At 44.3% G+C, this 19,376-nt stretch overlaps 1 protein-coding gene across 1 annotated transcript; it reads right to left on the reverse strand.

The window, feature by feature from the left end:
* Positions 1-257: 257 nt before the first annotated feature.
* Positions 258-16,776, reverse strand: AKR1B1 (aldo-keto reductase family 1 member B). Its single transcript, XM_018560108.1, has 10 exons — positions 16,646-16,776; positions 7,057-7,224; positions 5,725-5,841; positions 5,016-5,093; positions 4,765-4,887; positions 4,547-4,653; positions 3,156-3,237; positions 2,969-3,052; positions 2,801-2,883; positions 258-338 (listed from the first exon to the last, which is right to left on the reverse strand). Exons 1-10 carry the CDS (start codon positions 16,715-16,717, stop codon positions 296-298), a joined length of 957 nt encoding a protein of 318 aa, XP_018415610.1. The 5' UTR covers positions 16,718-16,776; the 3' UTR covers positions 258-295.
* Between the last annotated feature and the right edge of the window lie 2,600 nt (positions 16,777-19,376).

Here is a 19,376-nt window from a genome sequence, read left to right on the forward strand (position 1 = left end):
TTCAATACGATTGCTTTCGTTAACCCTTTAAATGCAAACTGAATGGAGGGCTAAAAACAGACGGGAGGCTTTTGTATCCTCCGCAAGATGTCTAACGAAAAATACGATTTTAGGGCGGCCTGCCAAGCTGCAATCGTATTCCCGAGTCAGGCACTTGACTTGTGGAGAAATGGATGACTGTTGGATGGTGCGGTCCCTTCTTCACCCCTTACTGCTGGACTATGCGAACTACAGATCTAAAGCTAGACATCCAAAAGGCAGAAACCGCCACGGCATTAACCGGACACACATCTGCTCAATACTCCACACTGAACGGGTAATCCTTGTGTTTTTTGGCTCTGTAGGATGAGAAAAGGCAATTATATAATATATGGAAAAGATTATATAACAAAAACTTTCCACATTTAGGTCACAGTGTTGTATAACTTAAAAGGATATAAAATAATTTTTTATGCCATTACTGTTGCTGGGTTATTAAAAAGGGTGGAAATTGAGATGACTGAGTTTATAGGAAAGCCAAAATCCAGGAAAAACAGGAAGAATCTAGTCACAAGTGCATTATAAACCATTAAAAAAATAATAGCACGTGCTATCTCAGCTAACTCAGTTTTTACATGGACATCCTATAATCATCAATTGTAATTACAGGAAGGAAAGTGCCATAGTGGTCTCTTCAATATATTGCCTGCTAGGCGAGGGGCAGACATGTATTGAGGAAGCAGAACTCAAAGCAACCCTGATGCCCTTTTAAAAGTTAGAGCAGAAGTCCAGCCTGCAGCTATCTACATTTCTTTATTGTCCATTGAGGGATACAGGAATTCTTTGAATTCTGAGACTGTCGGGTTATACTGCTGCCTCAGTTTTTGCTGGTTGGTAAACTCAGGAAAGTGGACGTGTATTCTGCCAGGTACTGGTGACACTTATCTAGGTGCCTGGTGCACACACTTTCCTTCCTTGATTAAGGAACACAGATTTAGGTCACGAATACAATACACCTAATGTGCAAAAACCGCCGGGAGTTTTTTGGCACTGTAAACAGTAATGCAGCTCGATACTGTTGCTGCCATCTCTTGACAGGCAATTCATTTCCCATTCATGCTTATAGCAAACCCTACGAAGTGCCACCTGGTAAAAGCTCATAGAGTCTATAAGCTTAACAAGGTTATTGTTAAGCTTCTGTACATTTTTTTTGTGTGTCATCTCCTATTGTCAGATATTATTTGGGGAGTTTAGATTTCAAGTCTCTCCTGGTTAAAGTGTTCCTCTGCAGCTCCGCATGCCCTGACAGATGTTAAGTGCTCTCCCCATCACTAAGTGATCGGTGACCTGCTTTCTCTATGGACACTCGTTCTTTAGTGGGCAAGTCAGTCATTTGGATGGAGCCCCGTTACAGGCCCGCTCATGCCTTGTTTGCTTGGCCTTCACTTCTCTGGTGATCAGATATTGGGTGACTCTGCCTGAGTGAGTGCATTGAAGGACTTGGTCCTTTTGGCTCTTGCGTCAATGGTTCCTTATCATCTGATTGTCTCCTTTTGGGGCCCGCCTCTGACCCTTGGGTCATTACTATCCTCTTCCCCCAACCTCTGTTAAATCTAACACACTGGACTTCTCTGGTCCAGTTTAGGATCTCTGTGGATCAGTTGTTAGATCTGTACTCTATACCTGCTCTGAAATAAATCATTCACACTGATTTAAGTCTGTGGCTATTAAGACCATCATCAAACCTATGATCTTAAAGATCAGGTTCCACCCTGTATAAAAGATGCACTCTACTAGATCTGCGAGTGCTTTTTGCTCATTTCGGCATCATGCATCCTTTCCCAGTCTGCAAGGCTACCACCTGACCTATTTTTCTTTATTATGTTTTACCAGATCTTATGTTTTTAGTCAGTCCTCATCTGATGCTAGCTCCAGGTCCTTCATGCAGCTCGTTCAGCTGTAGGCAGTCACCAGTTTTTTGTCTTTTCTTGGGCAGGTTATCCTTTCTTGCTGTGTTGTCCACCCCTCTATTGGACTGCTTTCTGACATCCTGTCAGAGAATTCCTGTGTCCCTCAATGGACAATAAAGAAAACAGGTTTTGTACTCACCGTAAAAGCCTTTTCTTGAAGTCTATTAAGGAGACTCAGGTTCTGCCCCTTCCATATTATTGGTACGTCTCTTCTACAAAACCGCAGTATGATGGTTGTGGACGGGGTTATCCTGTGCAGACTGACTTTTTGTGTCCATTTCTCATGTAGGCAACAGTATAACCCAACAACCTAGGAATTCCTCTGTTCCTCAATGGATTCCAAGAAAATGATTGTCGGCGAGTACAAAAATCCTATTTTTTTTTATAGATTGCATAAACGTACCCAACTGGCCTAAGTTTCTGGGTGCAGACATAAGCTACCTGCAAATTCCTTATTTAGATTAAACTTCAGCTGCAGTACTCAAGCCACAATATGCTCTATTGGTATGCCAGACCCAACTACAACCTCACCAATTAAGCCCAGTCATCTGGGCACTCCCTGCTTTAAGACCTTCTAAGCTGTGGATTTTTTGCTCACAATGGTGTTCATTGGGCAAGTATTTTTTCTGAAACACAGATCTGCATCCCTTTACCAGCTCCTGCCTGAACATCTCAGGGGGTTCGGGAAAAGTCTTCATAAATGTCAAGGGTGGAAACTCTTCTCAGATATTGGTAGACATGTGATAACCAACCATATGTTTCAAGAATTCCAATCTATTTTCAATGACCACAATAAGATCATTTTGCCAAGCAAAAACCCATTACCAAAAAAAAGCGAAACATATACTTACGTAGACAATGCACAGACCCTCCAGTCCCGATCAAAGCTCAATATCTCTTTCATTTCTTCCTCAGACAGTTCAAAGTCAAATACCTGCAGATGACAGAAACAATACGAGAGTTAAAAAAACCATGGAACAATTTACAGCCCCAAAAATACAGACATTGGCCTTCCATACCTGGAAGTTCTCCACAATGCGCTGAGGAGTTACAGATTTTGGGATAACAACCAACTTCCTCTGAATAGGGAAGCGGAGCAGAACCTGAAATGGTAATCAGCGTGTTAATGGTGGGATATTTGTGGCATAAGGTTTGAGCAATGAACTCTGTCTAGTTCGTTAATATAATACACCTTTATGATCTTACCTGGGCAGAGGTCTTTTTATGCTTAGCAGCAATCGCTTTGATTTTTGGGTCATCTAAAAGGGAAGGATCCTCTGGCTTGGCCCTACAAAACAGAATGTAGTTTTGATAGAAACCATTGTGCTTTTTGAAGGTAAAATTTAAAACAAACGATGTTTTCATTACTACAACTCTGACATGTCAAATATACAAAAAAAACACAAACTTATAAGTGAAAGACAAAAACATTACCTTCAACCACTAAAAAACCCCCCCCAAAAAAACAAGTCCCTGAGCTCCTGTCATGTGAGATGGGGGGGGGGGGTATCTTCAGAGAATACAATCAGTCTGCTGCAAATGGAGGAAACATTTCCTCAGTCTCTCATCGTGAAAATTGGCTGGGACTACTGTACAGCATGCAAGGTGACATGAATGCATCTTCCTGGATATCACCTACCTGACCCTGGGTAATACCTTAAGAAAAGACTACACTGACCTTCGGGGAAGACCGGTTGTGTGGGGGAGAGGAGCTGTGACCTATATATGATAAATCAAATCACTATAAAAAGGTGGCCATAAAACTGTCAATTTCTTTTGTTCAACCCGCAGGCTGAACGGAACAAATTGGACGCAATTCCTCCATCAACACAAACAGCGTGTTGATCGATGAATCGTTTGCTCCATTGGAGGATTGTTTCCTCCAATTTGCAGCAGCTCACTGGCTGCCAGCTCTGATCACATGAAGATTTCCCAGCCAGCTCCTTCAATCAGCTGATCGACAAATGTGGGCTGAAAGGGAGCCGGCAGCCCCATACACTGGCCAAATTTCAGCCAGTACATTAACAACTGTCCGAAATTCGGCCAATGTATGGGCACCTTAAGGGTTACACTTGCTGACTGCTCTATTACGAACTTCTGGTTAGAGGAAAATACACCACTATTACACCTGTAACGAGACAAGCATTCCTTAGATAAAGCCAAGGTGTTGATGGCTGCTTATGGCATCGAGTCTCAAAGGTGCAAAAAATTAGGGCGGATTAAAAACTATGCAAACACACTTAAGTAAAAGAAAGGAGAGAGGAAAAACAAATGAAGGGAAATAATGGCAGCCCCAAACAGCCACCTAATGAGCCCAGAACCATAACACCCCCAAGCACTGAGCTGTATTTGTAATAGTGCTGCAGAGTGACGTGATGACATTACAATCGTGAATAATTGGGATTTACTGAAGATGCTGGTACCCTACTGGCCGGTGATGTACTAGACCCCACAGCATGGTAAGAGTTGATGCTTTGTGCTCCTGTTTAGGTCATTTAACAGGGTGCTGCTTTAGTAAGCAGACTGCTTTACAGTCTCCAAAATAAAAAGCGAAAACACCAAGTACAGCTTCCAAAAATCACACAGATCTGTCTTACCAGGGTCTGTCTGGAGATCCCAACGGGCTGTATGCAGTCACTGCGATGCCTTTGGAATGGCAGTAATTGATGAGCTTCTGCTGGGTTAGGTAAGGATGGCATTCAAACTTTTAGAAAGAGGAAAATATTTAGCCATGTTTTGTTTTCCTGGGAGAATTGGGCTTTTGGACAGCAGAACAACTCAAATAGTCCGTAAAACACATGAAATAGGCAAGTACCTGGTTGACCGCTGGTTTGTGCTTCAAGTTTGGCTTGTTCAACAACCGCTCAATTTGCTCGTGGTTGAAGTTAGAGATTCCGATGGCTTTCACAAGCCCAGCATCCAATAGCTCTTCCATTGCCTGAAGAGGGAGATGGGGAAAGGTTTAGACGAGCACTGAAACAGCTCTCAGATAAGACATCACTTTCACAGCAGAACCCATAAAATATACATCCATAAGCAGAAGTCGTACAATTTGTTGAGACCTACCTCCCAAGTGTCCAAGAAGTCTGTGTCGCTTTGGATCACCAGGCCCTGGTCATCAATGGGAAATAATGCATCTCCAGCCTGCAAGATGCCAATGAAAAAGAGAAAACAATTTTAAGAATACAAAACATCTACTTGAGCATAGAATTGTTTTACTAATGTTTTACCACATGTGACCATTTCTAAAGTACATTCCGTCAATTACAAATCTCAGCGAGGACAAATACATTTTCCGGTAGGCCACCAGGTTATAACAGATGACAGTTCAGAGAGAACGCGAATACAAAAACCAAAAAAACCCCCTCAGTGTTACAGCAGAACTCAAACCTTAACCCTTGTAGTGGGGCTTCCCCTGCACTGCAAGGGTTATGAGCTTGTTTTGTCTAGGGAGCTAACACAATACAAGTTAAATTCGCCCAAACCGCAATCCTGGCTTCCTCTTAGTTCATCCCCTTCAGCCATCATGGTTTATACAGTGTATAGAATGGGAGGACACTGAGGGATATACTATCTCTGGAGCGGAGCAGGAAACAGGCTGGAGGGAGCGCTGTAGAAGTCGCCAGGATCATGGTTCCCATGTTATAGAATGTTTTTTAGCTCTCTAGGCACAATGAGCACTTAAACCGTGAAGTGTGGGGGTAAAGATTTGATTTGCCTGGAGTTCTGCGTTTATAATGAATTTGTTCATCTACCTCCAAAAATAAGCAAATACCTTAAATCCTGTTGGCCAGTGAACCAGATACAAGTCCAGGTAATCAAGCTTCAAATCAGCAAGGGTCTTCTGACAGGCTCCTTTCACCATCGACTTCTCATGAAAAGTGGACCACAGCTATAAAACAGAACGGGAACACTCTAAATTGTGGTCTTTAAACTAGGACCTTATCAAGTGGAGAAACATGAAATCACAAGAAACCTTTCATAAAAGAAAAAAATCTGCCACTGCAAACCAGTCCTTTAGAAAATGCTAGCTGCTTGGCTGTCAGGTTGAAACTAGGGATGTTCAGATACCAAGCCCCCGTACTTGGTACAAGTACTGATACTTTTCCAGCTCCTGCTAGAGAAAAACCCAAAACTTGGAGGCAGCTGTCAATTTTAAAAAAGGAGCATATGGAGCTCCTGGGATTTGTGCATCCCTGTTTTTAAGTATGATAGATCCATCTATATAGATTAGGGATGCATCAATACCATTTTCTCAGTACAAGCACCGATACAAGTACTGATGCATTTGTGTTTATTGTCATGTGACAGTTTTTCTAAAACAATACAGACTAATGATTTCAGGACAATGGTGGAGCCCCGGGGCCCTGTCACAGCTGCAACCCTGGTAGTTTGTGAGAATGCAAAGTATCGGCACCGGTATCTAATCATCCCTAGTTAAACGCATTCCTCAATACCTTTGGATCACTGATCCAAAACACAAAGACTTCTGACTTGACTCAGACCTCCCGGACTGGTATACTTGTTCCAGTTTGGGGACTGAAGTACAACAGTCAGATGGGCAGCTAGCACTTTCAGAAAGTCAGCCCACAGATTTGCTTCCTGTGAGAGGATGTGTGAAGTTGGCTGCCAGGCTCTTATTTCTGGAATTGTTAGTAGTTCTGCCTTCTCCCACGAGCACATAAAAATGTCACCGAGTAAAACTGGTTATTCCACATTATAAAGAATCCTTCAGAAAAGCAATATTGTCATATGGAGTGACCTCACAACCTGGAAGAACAGGAAATTGGAGGTGGCAATCTGAATGGATTTTTTTGGTACCTTTAAACTTGCCATCAACCGTTCACAATGAATACTTTAGGTTCGGATGGTGTTGCCTTTCACATGTCATCAGTCCTGTGCTCAGCTCTGAGAAATCAGTACTTGTTCTTTGTTTAAAAGCGTCCTTGATATTCAATAAGCACATTCTGCCACTTTATAAATACTGTAATGGGAAATGTGTTTGCGCAAGTAGTTTCAAGGAGCCTACTTCTCAGGACAAGAGCAGGAAAGCCGTATACAGGAAAACATTCGCCTAGCTAGGCAAACATCTGTGCAAATCTTTTACCTTGCTGGTGACGAAGATGTCCTCCCTCTTCACCACACCTTCTTTGATCTTCTTCTGAACGCCCTCTCCGACCTCGTTCTCATTCTGATACACAAAGGCGCAGTCCAAATGCCTGTACCCCGCATCTAAAGCCGCCTCCACAGCCGCCGTCACTTTGCCTGGTTCTGACTACAAGAAAAAAAAATAAATGGAAACAAATTTAATTTGCTTTTATGTTTTTCTTTCATTTATGTCCAGCTTTGCCTGCAATGGCGAGGAGTAGAATGAGGGCAAAATTGTGAAAGAAAATTATACATCAAGAAATAAATTAAAGGAGAACTATGAGCTGAGTGCTTTTCACTCACCTCATAGTTCTAGCCGACCTGTGACAATGAGACTGTCACAGGTCGGCTCAGTAGATCGGGAGGTGAGCGAACACATACCGGCGTTCGCTCACTTTTCAATCCTGTCACGGCTCTCTGCCGTGACAAGGGAGGGGCTGGATTCCCCCCTCCGATCCTCCAGCGCTGACTGGCGGAACGGACGGAGGAGGGGCAGGCACAGCTGGCTCCGCCTCTAGATAGGCAGAGCCAGCTGTCACTCACGCAGCTGGGCGGATCCAGACAAAAATTGTCGGGATCCGCTTCAGCGTCTGAGTATACCGCGAGCTGTAGCTATCGCGGTATACTGAGCTTAGGGTGACGGGAGGACGCTAGTTTGTGTCCCCCCATTACCCTAAGGAGAACTATGGGGAAAAGCCTAACCCCATAGTTCTTTAAATTTGTACTTGTAAAATCTATTTCATGGTGTCTATTGAGGGACACAGGAATTCAAAGACTGTTGGGTTATACTGTTGCCTACAGGAAGACTGGGCAAGCAAAAATGTTGCGACAGTCAACTAAAACCTGTCCTACTCCCAGCATGCCTCGCTTTTGTGATGAAGTACCAAGAGAATATCCAGAGACATAAAGGGGTGGGAAGGTCCGTTACAAAAAAAAAGTGCATTTTCTTTCTGGTCTTTCTTTCAAGCAAAAGGTTAGGTTTTTATTCTCAGAGTAAAGACATCCATCCTCCTAAAACACTAGCTTGCTGAGAAGTAGGAGGGGTTATACTGGACTGGTCCACAGTTTTTGTTTACCAGTGTCCAATTCTCCTGTAGGTGGCAGTCTAACCCAACAGTCTGAATTCCTGTGTCCCTCAATAGACAAGATGCTGGTTCTTCCCTCCCTTGTTGTATGTTTCAGTGGTGACCAATATATGGCAGGCAATTTTACAGAAGGCACAGACTGAAAAACCCCAATGCACATTATACACAGAGAAATGACATCAGGCTACATGGCGAGCAGAGAGAACCCAAGCATAGTGACGCCCATGCATAGCCCCATGGAGCAGGGCTCATCCGCTAAGTTTGTGTTCAATAAGCTTTATTATTCAGTGCAGGAGATCAGAGTTGTAAACTTCGCCCTGAACAATAAAGCTTACCAAGCACGGACATGTGGTTCGGTGGTCTCGTTGGCGTTGCGATCAAACAACCTAAAGTATTTGGTAACCGAGGTCAGCAAGTACACCAATAAGTATATACATCAGCATGTAAAGTTAAAGATGAAGAGTAATGAACTTTCTACTGCAGTTCAACCATAAACGTTAAGCTTTAGGTCAGTCTTACAGCTGCAATTAATGTTTATGATCGGTCCACACAGATGCAATAACCGCTTGGGTGTGTGCATGAAGATATACATTACAAGTCTTTAGGATGATTTACTTCCATGCCATGTGTCTACATTAGGTCCCACAGACTAAAGAGCATATCACAAGTTCCTGGTAGCTCACCCCGCTATACAGTAATATGACAGAGCGCATTGGTTTTTCCTTATGATCAAATTAGTTACAAGGCTACAGAAAAATGCTGTACACTAAATATAAATTATATGCACCAGGGGTTCTGAATCAGGATAAACCCACAATGTATTGCCCAATATGTCCGGAGAAGATAGGAGATGGAGAAGATTAGATAAACATTATCTCCACCCGTCTAGTATAGGGTAGGTCCCCCTTTTGCCACGAAAAACAGCCCTGACCCATTGAGGCATGGATTCCACTAGACCTCTGAAGGTATTCTGTGGTATCTGGCACCAAGCTATCAGTAGCAGATCCTTTAAGTTGTGAGGTGAAGCCTTCATGGATCGGACTTGTTTTTCCAGCACATACCACAGCTGTACGATTGGATTGAGATCTGGGGAATTTTAAGGCCAAGTCAACACCTCAAACTCGCTGCGTTCCCCAAACCCATTTTTGCAGTATGGAAGAGCGCACGATCTGGCTGAAAGAGGCCACTACCATCAGGAACGTGTCAAAGTAACATCCACATGAATGGCAGGACCTAAGTTTTTCCAGCAGAACATTGCCCAAAGCATCACACAGCCTCTGACGGCTTGCCTTCTTGCCATAGTGCATTCTGCTGCCATCTCTTTCCCAGGTAAGCGACACACACGCACCCGGCCATCCACATGATGTAAAAGAAAACATGATTCATCAGATCAGGCCACCTTCCATTGCTGTGTGGTCCAGTTCTGATGCTCACGTGCCCATTGTAGACCCTTGCATAGAATACTCAGTTGCTTGGGAGCCAAACATGTAAAGTGAAATGGTTCCTTTCATTGGTCCAGGCTTGCACAAATTACTGCCTTTAAAAAAGCAAACTGGGAGGAAGGCTATTAACCAGTAAATACAAAACACTGGGAGGACATACAACCCCCTAGGCAGAGAATGTCCTTGGTAGAAACTGAATATAGGGTACCAACGTTAACTACTGTACTTCTCCGACAGCAAGTAATGCATCATTATCAGCAATTAGGTTCATAAGAGTTCTAGCAATGGGCTCTGCAAAGGATGTCTAAGGGCTCATTCACAGCACGTACATTGAGCCGCATTGATCAGCACAGGCTCAATTCAAGACAATTGTTCTCCATGTGCCCTGTGCACACCATACAGGTATATTGGCAAGCATTAAATACAAATGTAGCGTGTCTGCATTCTTATGTAGTGTAACAACCCACATCAGCACATTGCAGCGCTATGCTGTGCTGTGCATAGCGTTAAATATGCAAAGCAAGCACTGCAATGCATTCTGTATACACACACACCAGCGCACCAAAACACATGTACTAAAATGAAAAACAAAAATCAAGGATGCCAAAAGGCAGGAAAGCAGCAAAAACAAATACAATTCATATCTGATCGGAGGAAAGTGATGCTTCCTTACCAAACACCCACACAAGGAAAACTGCAAAACATACTGCAATCACTAACAACTGGTCAGTCCTTTATAGAACTTACATTTTAGGTGAATCGCCATTTACAAAAACGAGAGATTGGCTCATTATATTTTTAAGTCAACATTGTCGGTAAAATTTCTGGAACGCTTCAGATTACATGAATAATCCTTTTTCCTACCACCATAAGAACCTAACAGTGTAGGGGCAGCCCTACGGCAACAGGATATAAGCTCATGCAGCAATCATGGATTTCTAGCGGAGTGATACCCTGGACTCATGAATGGCTGTGATCTGTAACCGAGTACAGCATGCCATACTTTTTCTGTGTGTCGCGGTGGTGTACACAGAGCCCATCCATGACATAGCAAACTGCCTTGTCTTGCATTGGGGCTGCTCTGGCCATGGTTTCCAGCATAGCCCCAACACAGGACAACTTACCCCGTCACGGATGGACTTGGGTTCACACCACTAGAACCTGCAGGTTTTTTTTTTTTTTAAAAGGAGGGTCATCTTTTACAAACATTTAAAGCTGTTAAGTGAAAAAAACAAGACTAAAAATAAGTGAAAAAAGTAATAAGTTAAAGAAACTCCGTACAAATGGTTTAAATACTTGAGGTAAGTTTAAAAAAAAAAAAGGGAAGAACACAGGCCTTTAATCTTGCAGCCAAAATTAAAAGTACGTTTTATACCAACACTCATGAAGAATCGGATTATAAACCATCCAGGACCGAGTACATAAAGACCGCTCTGTTCCCAACATAGGCTTTGCTTATATGCAGAGACCACAACACATTGAAGCGTAGAATTCATGTTGGTCAAGTTTATCCTCAAAAACGTCAAACAAGCACCTGACTGCGAGCAAATGATACGTCAGCTGCCGCCCTTCACATCCAAGTCACATGATCTTCACAAGATCAAAGGCATAGCCCACCTTCTGGAACAAAATTAACATATGTATACACATCCTTAATACAAATTTGCATTTATTGGATTTGTTTGCATTGAAACCTGCGAAGCATTGCAACCCTAAGTGGATGGGGGTTGTACATCATTGCTGTATATTGTGATTGTGATGTAAATTTCGTCATGCAAACTTGTAAAATTGCTTAAAAAACCACTTTGAAAGTCTAAGCGCCCCCCACTTGGAGTGTGAGCGTTTTCTGCATTTTTAAAGATGTTTTTGGCTCGTTTTGCATGCTTGAGCATTTTTTGTTTTGGCCAATGGAAAGCCAATTACTAGGTGGAGGCGGTTGGGTGCACAATCACAGTTTGCTTTTCAGACATTTCCATTGAGTGTACAGAACAGAAATGCGCAACTCTGCCTACAAAAGCCTTATGCACTTTTTCGAGCGCTTTGATGTGACCGGGCACCTAGGGGGGAAAAGAATGGGCTTCTTCATGTTGAGTATTAGGAAGGCGTGGTCATATTAATATGGAATTCAGGAGCAAGTCTGTCCAATCCAGAACCAGCAGGTGGTAATCCCTGGGGGGAGTGGTGACTGACAGTCACCACTCTTTGCAGGTAGAAGACTGAGCTGATTGCTCAGCTTTCAATCTTTCGAGCCAGCGTGTGACACCAGCAGTGTTCCTCACTGGCTCCAAGTATTAGCAAGAGTACATTATGCTCCCAATATTCTCCTTTAAGAAGCGTTATTGACCCGGCTCCAGGATTTGTCCAGCCCTGACCAGGGAAACTCGCAACAAAATGCTCAGCTGTGAATGGGGCCTAAGCCAGCATGGAGACCTGAGTGAGTAGTTTTGGAACTTTCTGGATTTTTTTTTTCTTTCGCAGGCATATTCAGGCTTTTTTGTTTCAGTAAAGGAAAGCCAATTACTAGGAATCGGAGATGACTATTTAGGTTTGAAAATTGCCCATTTTCTGGCACTCCCACTGAAGTCTGTAGGGGCCAAATAAGCCCCATTCTGACTCAAAAGCAGTTTGTGCACCTTTCTGAGCATCAGATGTTGAGCTACAGGCACCAGAGCGCTCATGTGTGAACAGGCCCAACATAAAAGCACGGGATCTATGGTTGCTCAGCTTTTGGGGCTTAGAGCTACAAGGTATAAACTAGGGATGTACTGATATATCGGCCGCTGAAACATATTGGCCTGAAAATGGCACTTTTGGCATGATGCCGTAAGTGCCATTTCCTGGCCGATACAGCGGTGCATCTGTTCTTTCTCTCCTTCCCGCTGGGTGCTGCTCTGTGTCCCAGCGGGGAGGAGAGAAACTGTCACAGGCGGCCGAGCGCTGTGGGAGGAGAGCGCTGTGAGCGGCCGGCGTCTCTCCTCCCACACCGCTCAGCCTCCTGTCACAGATCGGCAGAGCGGTGTGGGCGCAGACAGCCAACGCTGTCACAGGAGGTTGCGCTCTTCTCCCGCAACGCTCGCACACAGCATCCTGTGACAGCTGTCAGGATGGAGAGCGGGTACAAGGAGTCAGTGATCGCTGAGTATTTGTAAATAATTGAGGATAGAGTATGGTTACGATATCCTCAATTATGAATGGGAAGTGATCTCCATCACCTCCTGTTCATTCATGATTGTGGTTCTAGTAAACACTCTGTCATGTTATGACTGAACAGGAACACTCAGTATAGAGGATTCCTGATCATTTATAACAGGGGCTGCAGAGAAAGATTGAGGACTCTGTTTCCAATCTCTTTCTATTTTACAAGGGAAATATCAGGGGGCGGTTTAGACCCCCAATATTTCCCCAAAGCCCCTAAAAGAAAAAAATTGAAAAGTTTATAAAAAACAACATTGAAAAAAAAGTTAAAAAACCCTTCAGTTTCAGCCTGACATTTTTTTAATTTCGGTTTTGAAATTTTTATTTCGGTGCACCTCTAGTATAAAGATAAAAAACTGACCAATGCAATAATAAACAATTAGACGTTCAGTTGCATTGTATAGTCACAATGTATGTTTTACTCATGATTTGTCCATCCATGATACTTCTGAATCAGCCTTATACTGAACTAGACATCAGAAAAGTAAACCTGGAAAAAAAAAAAAAAAAAACTAATCATGGCTGCCAAACATGGCTGGTCCAGATCTGACGAGGACCATCAGCCGGAATGGAGAGGCAGAGGTATTGATCTAATGAAGCTCAGCCACAGCAGCGTTGGGATGGCAGGAAATCAGATGTACAAGTTACAGCAAAATCAGGCATGTCCGATGACTCAGCCAACATGCGTGTCTTATGTAACCCAATGCTGCTTTCACTTTCCGACTATGCCTCAGCCCTGCCCAACTGTTAACCAATCAGTGCACCTCAAAGCCCAACAAGGGTGCTCTCACTGGACAGATTGTGAATGGGAGGAGCTTAAATCTGAAATTGCAGGGGCAGAGGAGAGGCTCTAATAAAGGGTGACAGCCAGCAACTCGTGCTGCCGGCTCACAGGAACGGAATATTAAACGTCCAAAACAGCTGACAGGGTCACTTCTAGCCGAGATGTTAATCAGTTTTCCTGGTCTACAGATAACCATTAGACACAGCTGTTTCCAATTTAATCAAATATGGAACAGCAACATTGTGACCAGGAATTACCTTCTGGAAAGTTTAATAATGTAACAGTTTGCACCTTTAATGTGATTGGTCACACTGATCAATGGTAATTGCTTTATAGGCCTTGAAAATCAGCAGATAATCCAGAAGATACTCAGAAGATTACTGTGTAATGTGATTAGCAGCCACAAGACTGCACAGAAACTCCCTGTTCCACGCACAATACACCAAGATAAAGGTGTAATCACATCATTCCTTCTAACCTGTCAACCACTCAAGAGGATATACACATTCACAATGTATGGATATTGCATAACATACGGAACATTGAAAGGCAGCGCTCACCCAATGTGGGCAATGGACTTGTCATAACTATACAAGACCAAAGCGCAGCAAATCGAGTGCACTCCATGCAGCGTCAGACCATATCCATCGGGTGATACGCTGAAATGACAGATGACGCCATCACAGCAAACATCAAAGAACACTAATGTCCGAGGAAGAGGCCCCCTGGTGACCGTAAAAGGTCGCTTTTCATGGGTGACAAATAAATGTTCTACCTTTCAGTATTGTGCGCTGGTGACAATATCCCAGATAGCAAGCAATTGAGCTGCAAGTTTGAAAATGACTTGCTAAAGTATTGCAGACTTGCCAAGCTTCACAATTTTGTTGCACAATTACAGCAAGTCTGCATTGCAAGTCCCCAGATCAACATGCTGTACACTTGCAGAGCTCTTGCTAAGACCTGCAGGACTCTTGCTGTAGACTTGCCAAGCAAATTTGCTACAAATTCAAAAAGTGTCAACTAGAACTTGTGCTGCGAGTGTTCTGCAAGTCTACAACTTGCCAGGAATGTGTGCAGCAAGTTAACAAAATTACAATTTAATCCTGCCACAAGTTTGTGACAAGTTATCCTTGCTATCTGGGATATCAGGGCTGAACAAATCCCAGGAGCCAGGTAACCAAAGCTTAAGGGCCCATTCACACGAATTGCAGTGCGTTCCAGAGCGGTGGCAATCACTCACTAAACTTCCCCCTTCGTTCTGGGGAGTAGCGGTGCATTGAAGTCAATGGCATTACAGCCACGCCCCCTCGCAGTGCGATCAGACGCCTAGCAAAACACTGCCTGCGTTCCGAACGCAGAACAAAATGCTGCATGCTCTATTTTTTGCTTTCGCAGTGGATCAGAGGCAATGTTTTGCCACACGTCCGAACGCACTGCGGGCCATTGACTTCAATGCACCACCATGCCCCCGAACAAAAGGGGAAGTTTAGTAAGAAATTGCTGTGTTCCAACAGCTACAGCTCTGGAACGCACCGCAATTGGCGTGAACAAGTCCTAAAGCAGACCTTTACTCCCTTGTACTAAAAATCACAGCAGCACACAGCTCTGCATGCCCATTTAGAACCATCTTGTATGTGATGTAGATTATCATCACTTAACATTTCTAAAGGTGTCTTTGTTATTTTAGAGTCTCTCTCTCTCTCTCTCTCATATACTGCCTGTCTATACTCACCTCGGAGGTCCTCCCCAGCAGTAATCTGGTTAGATAGCAATGTGTATAGAAGGTATAGAGAGGATACATAAGGTAAAGTAACCCGCATAGATAGCAATGTATAGAGAAGATGCACAAGAGATAGGGGTGGATGGCAATGCATAGGGAGGATGGCAACACCTCCCTATGCGCTGCCATCCTCCCCATGCATTGCCATGCACAGGAGGATGGTGATGCATAGGTAGGATGGCAATGCATAGGGAGGATGCACAGGAGATAGGGGTGGATGGCAATGCATAGGGAGGATGCACAGGAGGATAGGGGTGAAAGGTAATGCATAGGGAGGATGCACAGGAGATAGGGGTGGATGGCAATGCATAGGGAGGATGGCAATGCATAGGGAGGATGCACGGGAGATGGGGGTGGATGGCAATGCATAGCGAGGATGCACGGGAGATGGGAGTGGATGGCAATGCATAGTGAGGATGCACAGGAGATAGGGGTGGATGGCAATGCATAGGGAGGATGGCAATGCATAAGGAGGATGCACAGGAGATAGGGGTGGATGGCAATGCCTAGGGTGGATGGCAATGCATAGAAAGGATGCACGGGAGATGGGGGTGGATGGCAATGGATGGATGGATGGACTGCAGTAAGATAATCTGCATGAATAGCAATGTATAGGGGGATAAAGGGAGCATATGCAGGATCATCTATGGTAATATAAACAGATAAAGTACAGATTCAGTACCAGAAGAGATGATATTGTGTAACATAAGGTGTGTACTGAAAATAGTTATGTAACAAAATATAGAGAAAGCACGAGGCCACATATAGGAGGATAGTGAAGAAAAAAAAACAAAACACGAGGAATGAATGACAACAACATGAAAGAAGAAAATAAAAAGGAAAGGAGGAAAAGAAAAGATGAGACATTGAGGGGGATTTATCAAAACTGGAGCAGACAGAATCTGGAGCAGCTGTGCATGGCAACCAATCAGCTTCAATAGATAGATATATTAAAGGCAGAAAGTAAATAGATATAGGAAGTAATGCATGAAGGGAGGGGCAGAACTATAAGCATTGCAGATCATGTGACTTATTGGGCCCTAAAGCAAAGGGGCCCAACACTGCCAATCTTCACAGTGATGTATTCAGCTAGAGATAGTATGAAAGAGGATGAAACGAGTGTATAGAATTGTGGAAGTTCTATGTGATATGCTTCTAGAACACTGAAGCACTGGGGCCCATCACACACAGGTCCGGGGTGTAGAATGGGGACATATGCAATGTATAGAGGACAGGGACGCACACATGCAGTAAGCTCTCACCTTCCATGTCCCCAGGCCCAGGATGGGCATCTTGGCCCCGGTGTAGAGCTCCACGTACAACGGCCCCTTCATGTCTGCTCCTGACAATGACTGACTGTCTGTCTGACAGTGCGAACAGCCGTCGCTTTCTACTAATACCCCGCTGGACGAATTCCTATTGGCCAGGGGTTGACGCGCCGGCGTAGCTGATTGGAGGTGGAGTGTGGTGGGCGTATGGTAGGCGGTGACCAGGCACTTCCTTCAGGCGGGCTGGCTGGGAGGGACAGGGTCACCCGACTTTAACCTACGCGTTGCCGGCTGTGTCTGCCCTCACCATTCCTGTGAATGGAGGCGCTCGGTGTGTGGGCGGGTAGTGTGACCACAGAGCTCCCCTGATGGGGGTTCAGTGATAATACAAGGCGCCCTGCCTTTGGGGTGCCATGTGTGAAGGCAGCACACATTTGTTGTGGAAACACAAAATAACTGCTGCTTGTGAAATAATGACAAAAAAAAAAAATCACAGTTGTGGTATTGCAGAACGCTTTTGCAATGGACATTTGGGTCACAAGCTCTCCGTATGGGATTGGGAGGTCAGGGATAAACCGCCCCAGACAGTTGTCATGGAAGATTTCCACTCAGGTCTCCATCCAGTGATAACTAACGTTTAAGATTTCCCACCATTTTCAGATAATTACCAAGAGGAAGAGAACAGCGAATCTCCACACAGCAATAAGAAACATGACCGGGGTTCTAAACCTTCAACATGGCTGGAGATATACGTTAATGATGAACTCCGGTCATTCAGTGCCGCCTCCCTCCATATGGTAAGGTAAATAATTGTTTAGTTGAGGGGGGAAGAAAGTAGAGTAATAGTCATCTTATTCCTCACCCGAAGGTTTCATCCCGCCAGAAGACCGGTCCCACAAAGCAGATCCTTTCTGACGGTCATGCAGCCTCCCCCTTGCTGACATCATTGCCTGCAATGGAGGACTGCTGGTCTAGTATTGTACAAGAGGACTTCAAGGACATGCCTACAGACAATGCAATGGAGGATCGGTGGTACAGCATTATACATGAGAACTTCAAGGACATGCCTACAGACATCATTGCCTGCAATGGAGGACTGCTGGTCCAGTATTGTACAAGAGGACTTCAAGGGCATGCCTACAGACATCATTGCATGCAATGGAGGACCACTGGTACAGCATTGTACATGAGGACTTCAAGGACATGCTTACAGACATCATTGCATGCAATGGAGAACCAATGGTACAGCATTGTACATGAGGACTTCAAGGACATGCCTAGAGACATCATTAAATGCAATGGAGGACCACTGGTACAGCATTGTACATGAGGACCTCAAGGACACACCTACACATGTAATTGCATGCAATGGAGGACCAATGGTACAGCATTGTACATGAGGACTTCAAGGACATGCCTACAGATATCATTAAATGCAATGGAGGACCACTGGTACAGCATTGTACATGAGGACCTCAAGGACACACCTACACATGTAATTGCATGCAATGGAGGACCAATGGTACAGCATTGTACATGAGAACTTCAAGGACATGCCTACACACGCCATTGCATGCAATGGAGGACCAATGGTACAGCATTGTACATGAGGACTTCAAGGACATGCCTAGAGACATCATTGCATGCAATGGAGGACCACTGGTACAGCATTGTACATGAGGACTTCAAGGACAATCCTACAGATATCAATAAATGCAATGGAGGACCACTGGTACAGCATTGTACATGAGGACTTCAAGGACAATCCTACAGATATCAATAAATGCAATGGAGGACCACTGGTGCAATTTTGGTACTGTGTTCTGGGAATGTCATACTCCGTGTGATCACTGGAGACTGCCATGAGTACTACTTTCCCAGAGGACTTAATGTGGACGTGGCATGAATGCCCAGTATGAAGCAGCCATTTTTTGGGGAGAAAAGGTTGTGTGGCTCGGGGAAGGTGTGGGCGGGGAACCACACAGTGAAGACTACTTGGTTTGGGGTTGATGGTAAGTATTGGTCCTAGTGAGCAGGGCCGGCCTTAGGGGTGTGCGAGCCGTGCGGCCGCACAGGGCGCCATGGCAACCAGGGCGCCGTGCGGCCGTCACAGCTCGTCCTGGGGGCGGCTTCTCTCCCCCTCCCCGCTGGCCATCCGATATGACAGCGCTCCCTCGTCCGCCCCCCCACTTCGGGGGGGGAAAAATAGGAGTCTTTAAATGGTGCATATATTGGGGGAAATGGGTGTGGTTACGGGGGCGTGGCCACTAAAGGGTGGGGCGCTGTAAAGCTTTCTCGCACAGGGCGCCTAAAGGCCTAAGGCCGGCCCTGCTAGTGAGAGGCACCTGGGTGGGGCAAAGGATTTACAAAAGGATAAGGGTGGTAGGGTTAACCATCTGAAGAGCAATTGTAGAAGGGTACAGTTGTTCTTTAAAATTAAAGCGCTAAAGGTGTAACTAATATGAAACTTAGTATAACCAAGTGATATAGTGAAATTTTAGGTTTAGGCGGTCTAGCCCTAAAACAAGTGATATGTCTTACATAGAATCATAAAAGAAATATATATAAAATAAAAATAAAATTAATAGTACAATAGTGCTGTGGAAAAACAGAAAATGATTGGGACAATAAAAAATTTCAACCACTGTGTAAAGACCTCGAATAGGTCACAATATATAAACGATCCGTGCAAAAAATATATATTAGAAAATTGGAATAAATTGGT

This window comes from Nanorana parkeri, unplaced genomic scaffold, assembly GCF_000935625.1.
Source record: "Nanorana parkeri isolate BGI_ZX_2015 unplaced genomic scaffold, ASM93562v1 scaffold432, whole genome shotgun sequence".
In the NCBI taxonomy this organism is placed as follows: Eukaryota; Metazoa; Chordata; class Amphibia; order Anura; family Dicroglossidae; genus Nanorana; species Nanorana parkeri.

Bases quoted from the DNA above. Each gene is read 5' to 3' on its own strand.
- AKR1B1 (XM_018560108.1), bottom strand. From the start codon at position 16,717: ATGAAGGGGCCGTTGTACGTGGAGCTCTACACCGGGGCCAAGATGCCC. The intron at 7,225-16,645 runs GTGAGAGCTTAC...TTTTTCTTGTAG, and splicing joins TGGGCCTGGGGACATGGAAG to TCAGAACCAGGCAAAGTGAC. The intron at 3,238-4,546 runs GTAAGACAGATC...TCTGTTTTGTAG, and splicing joins GGATCTCCAGACAGACCCTG to GGCCAAGCCAGAGGATCCTT.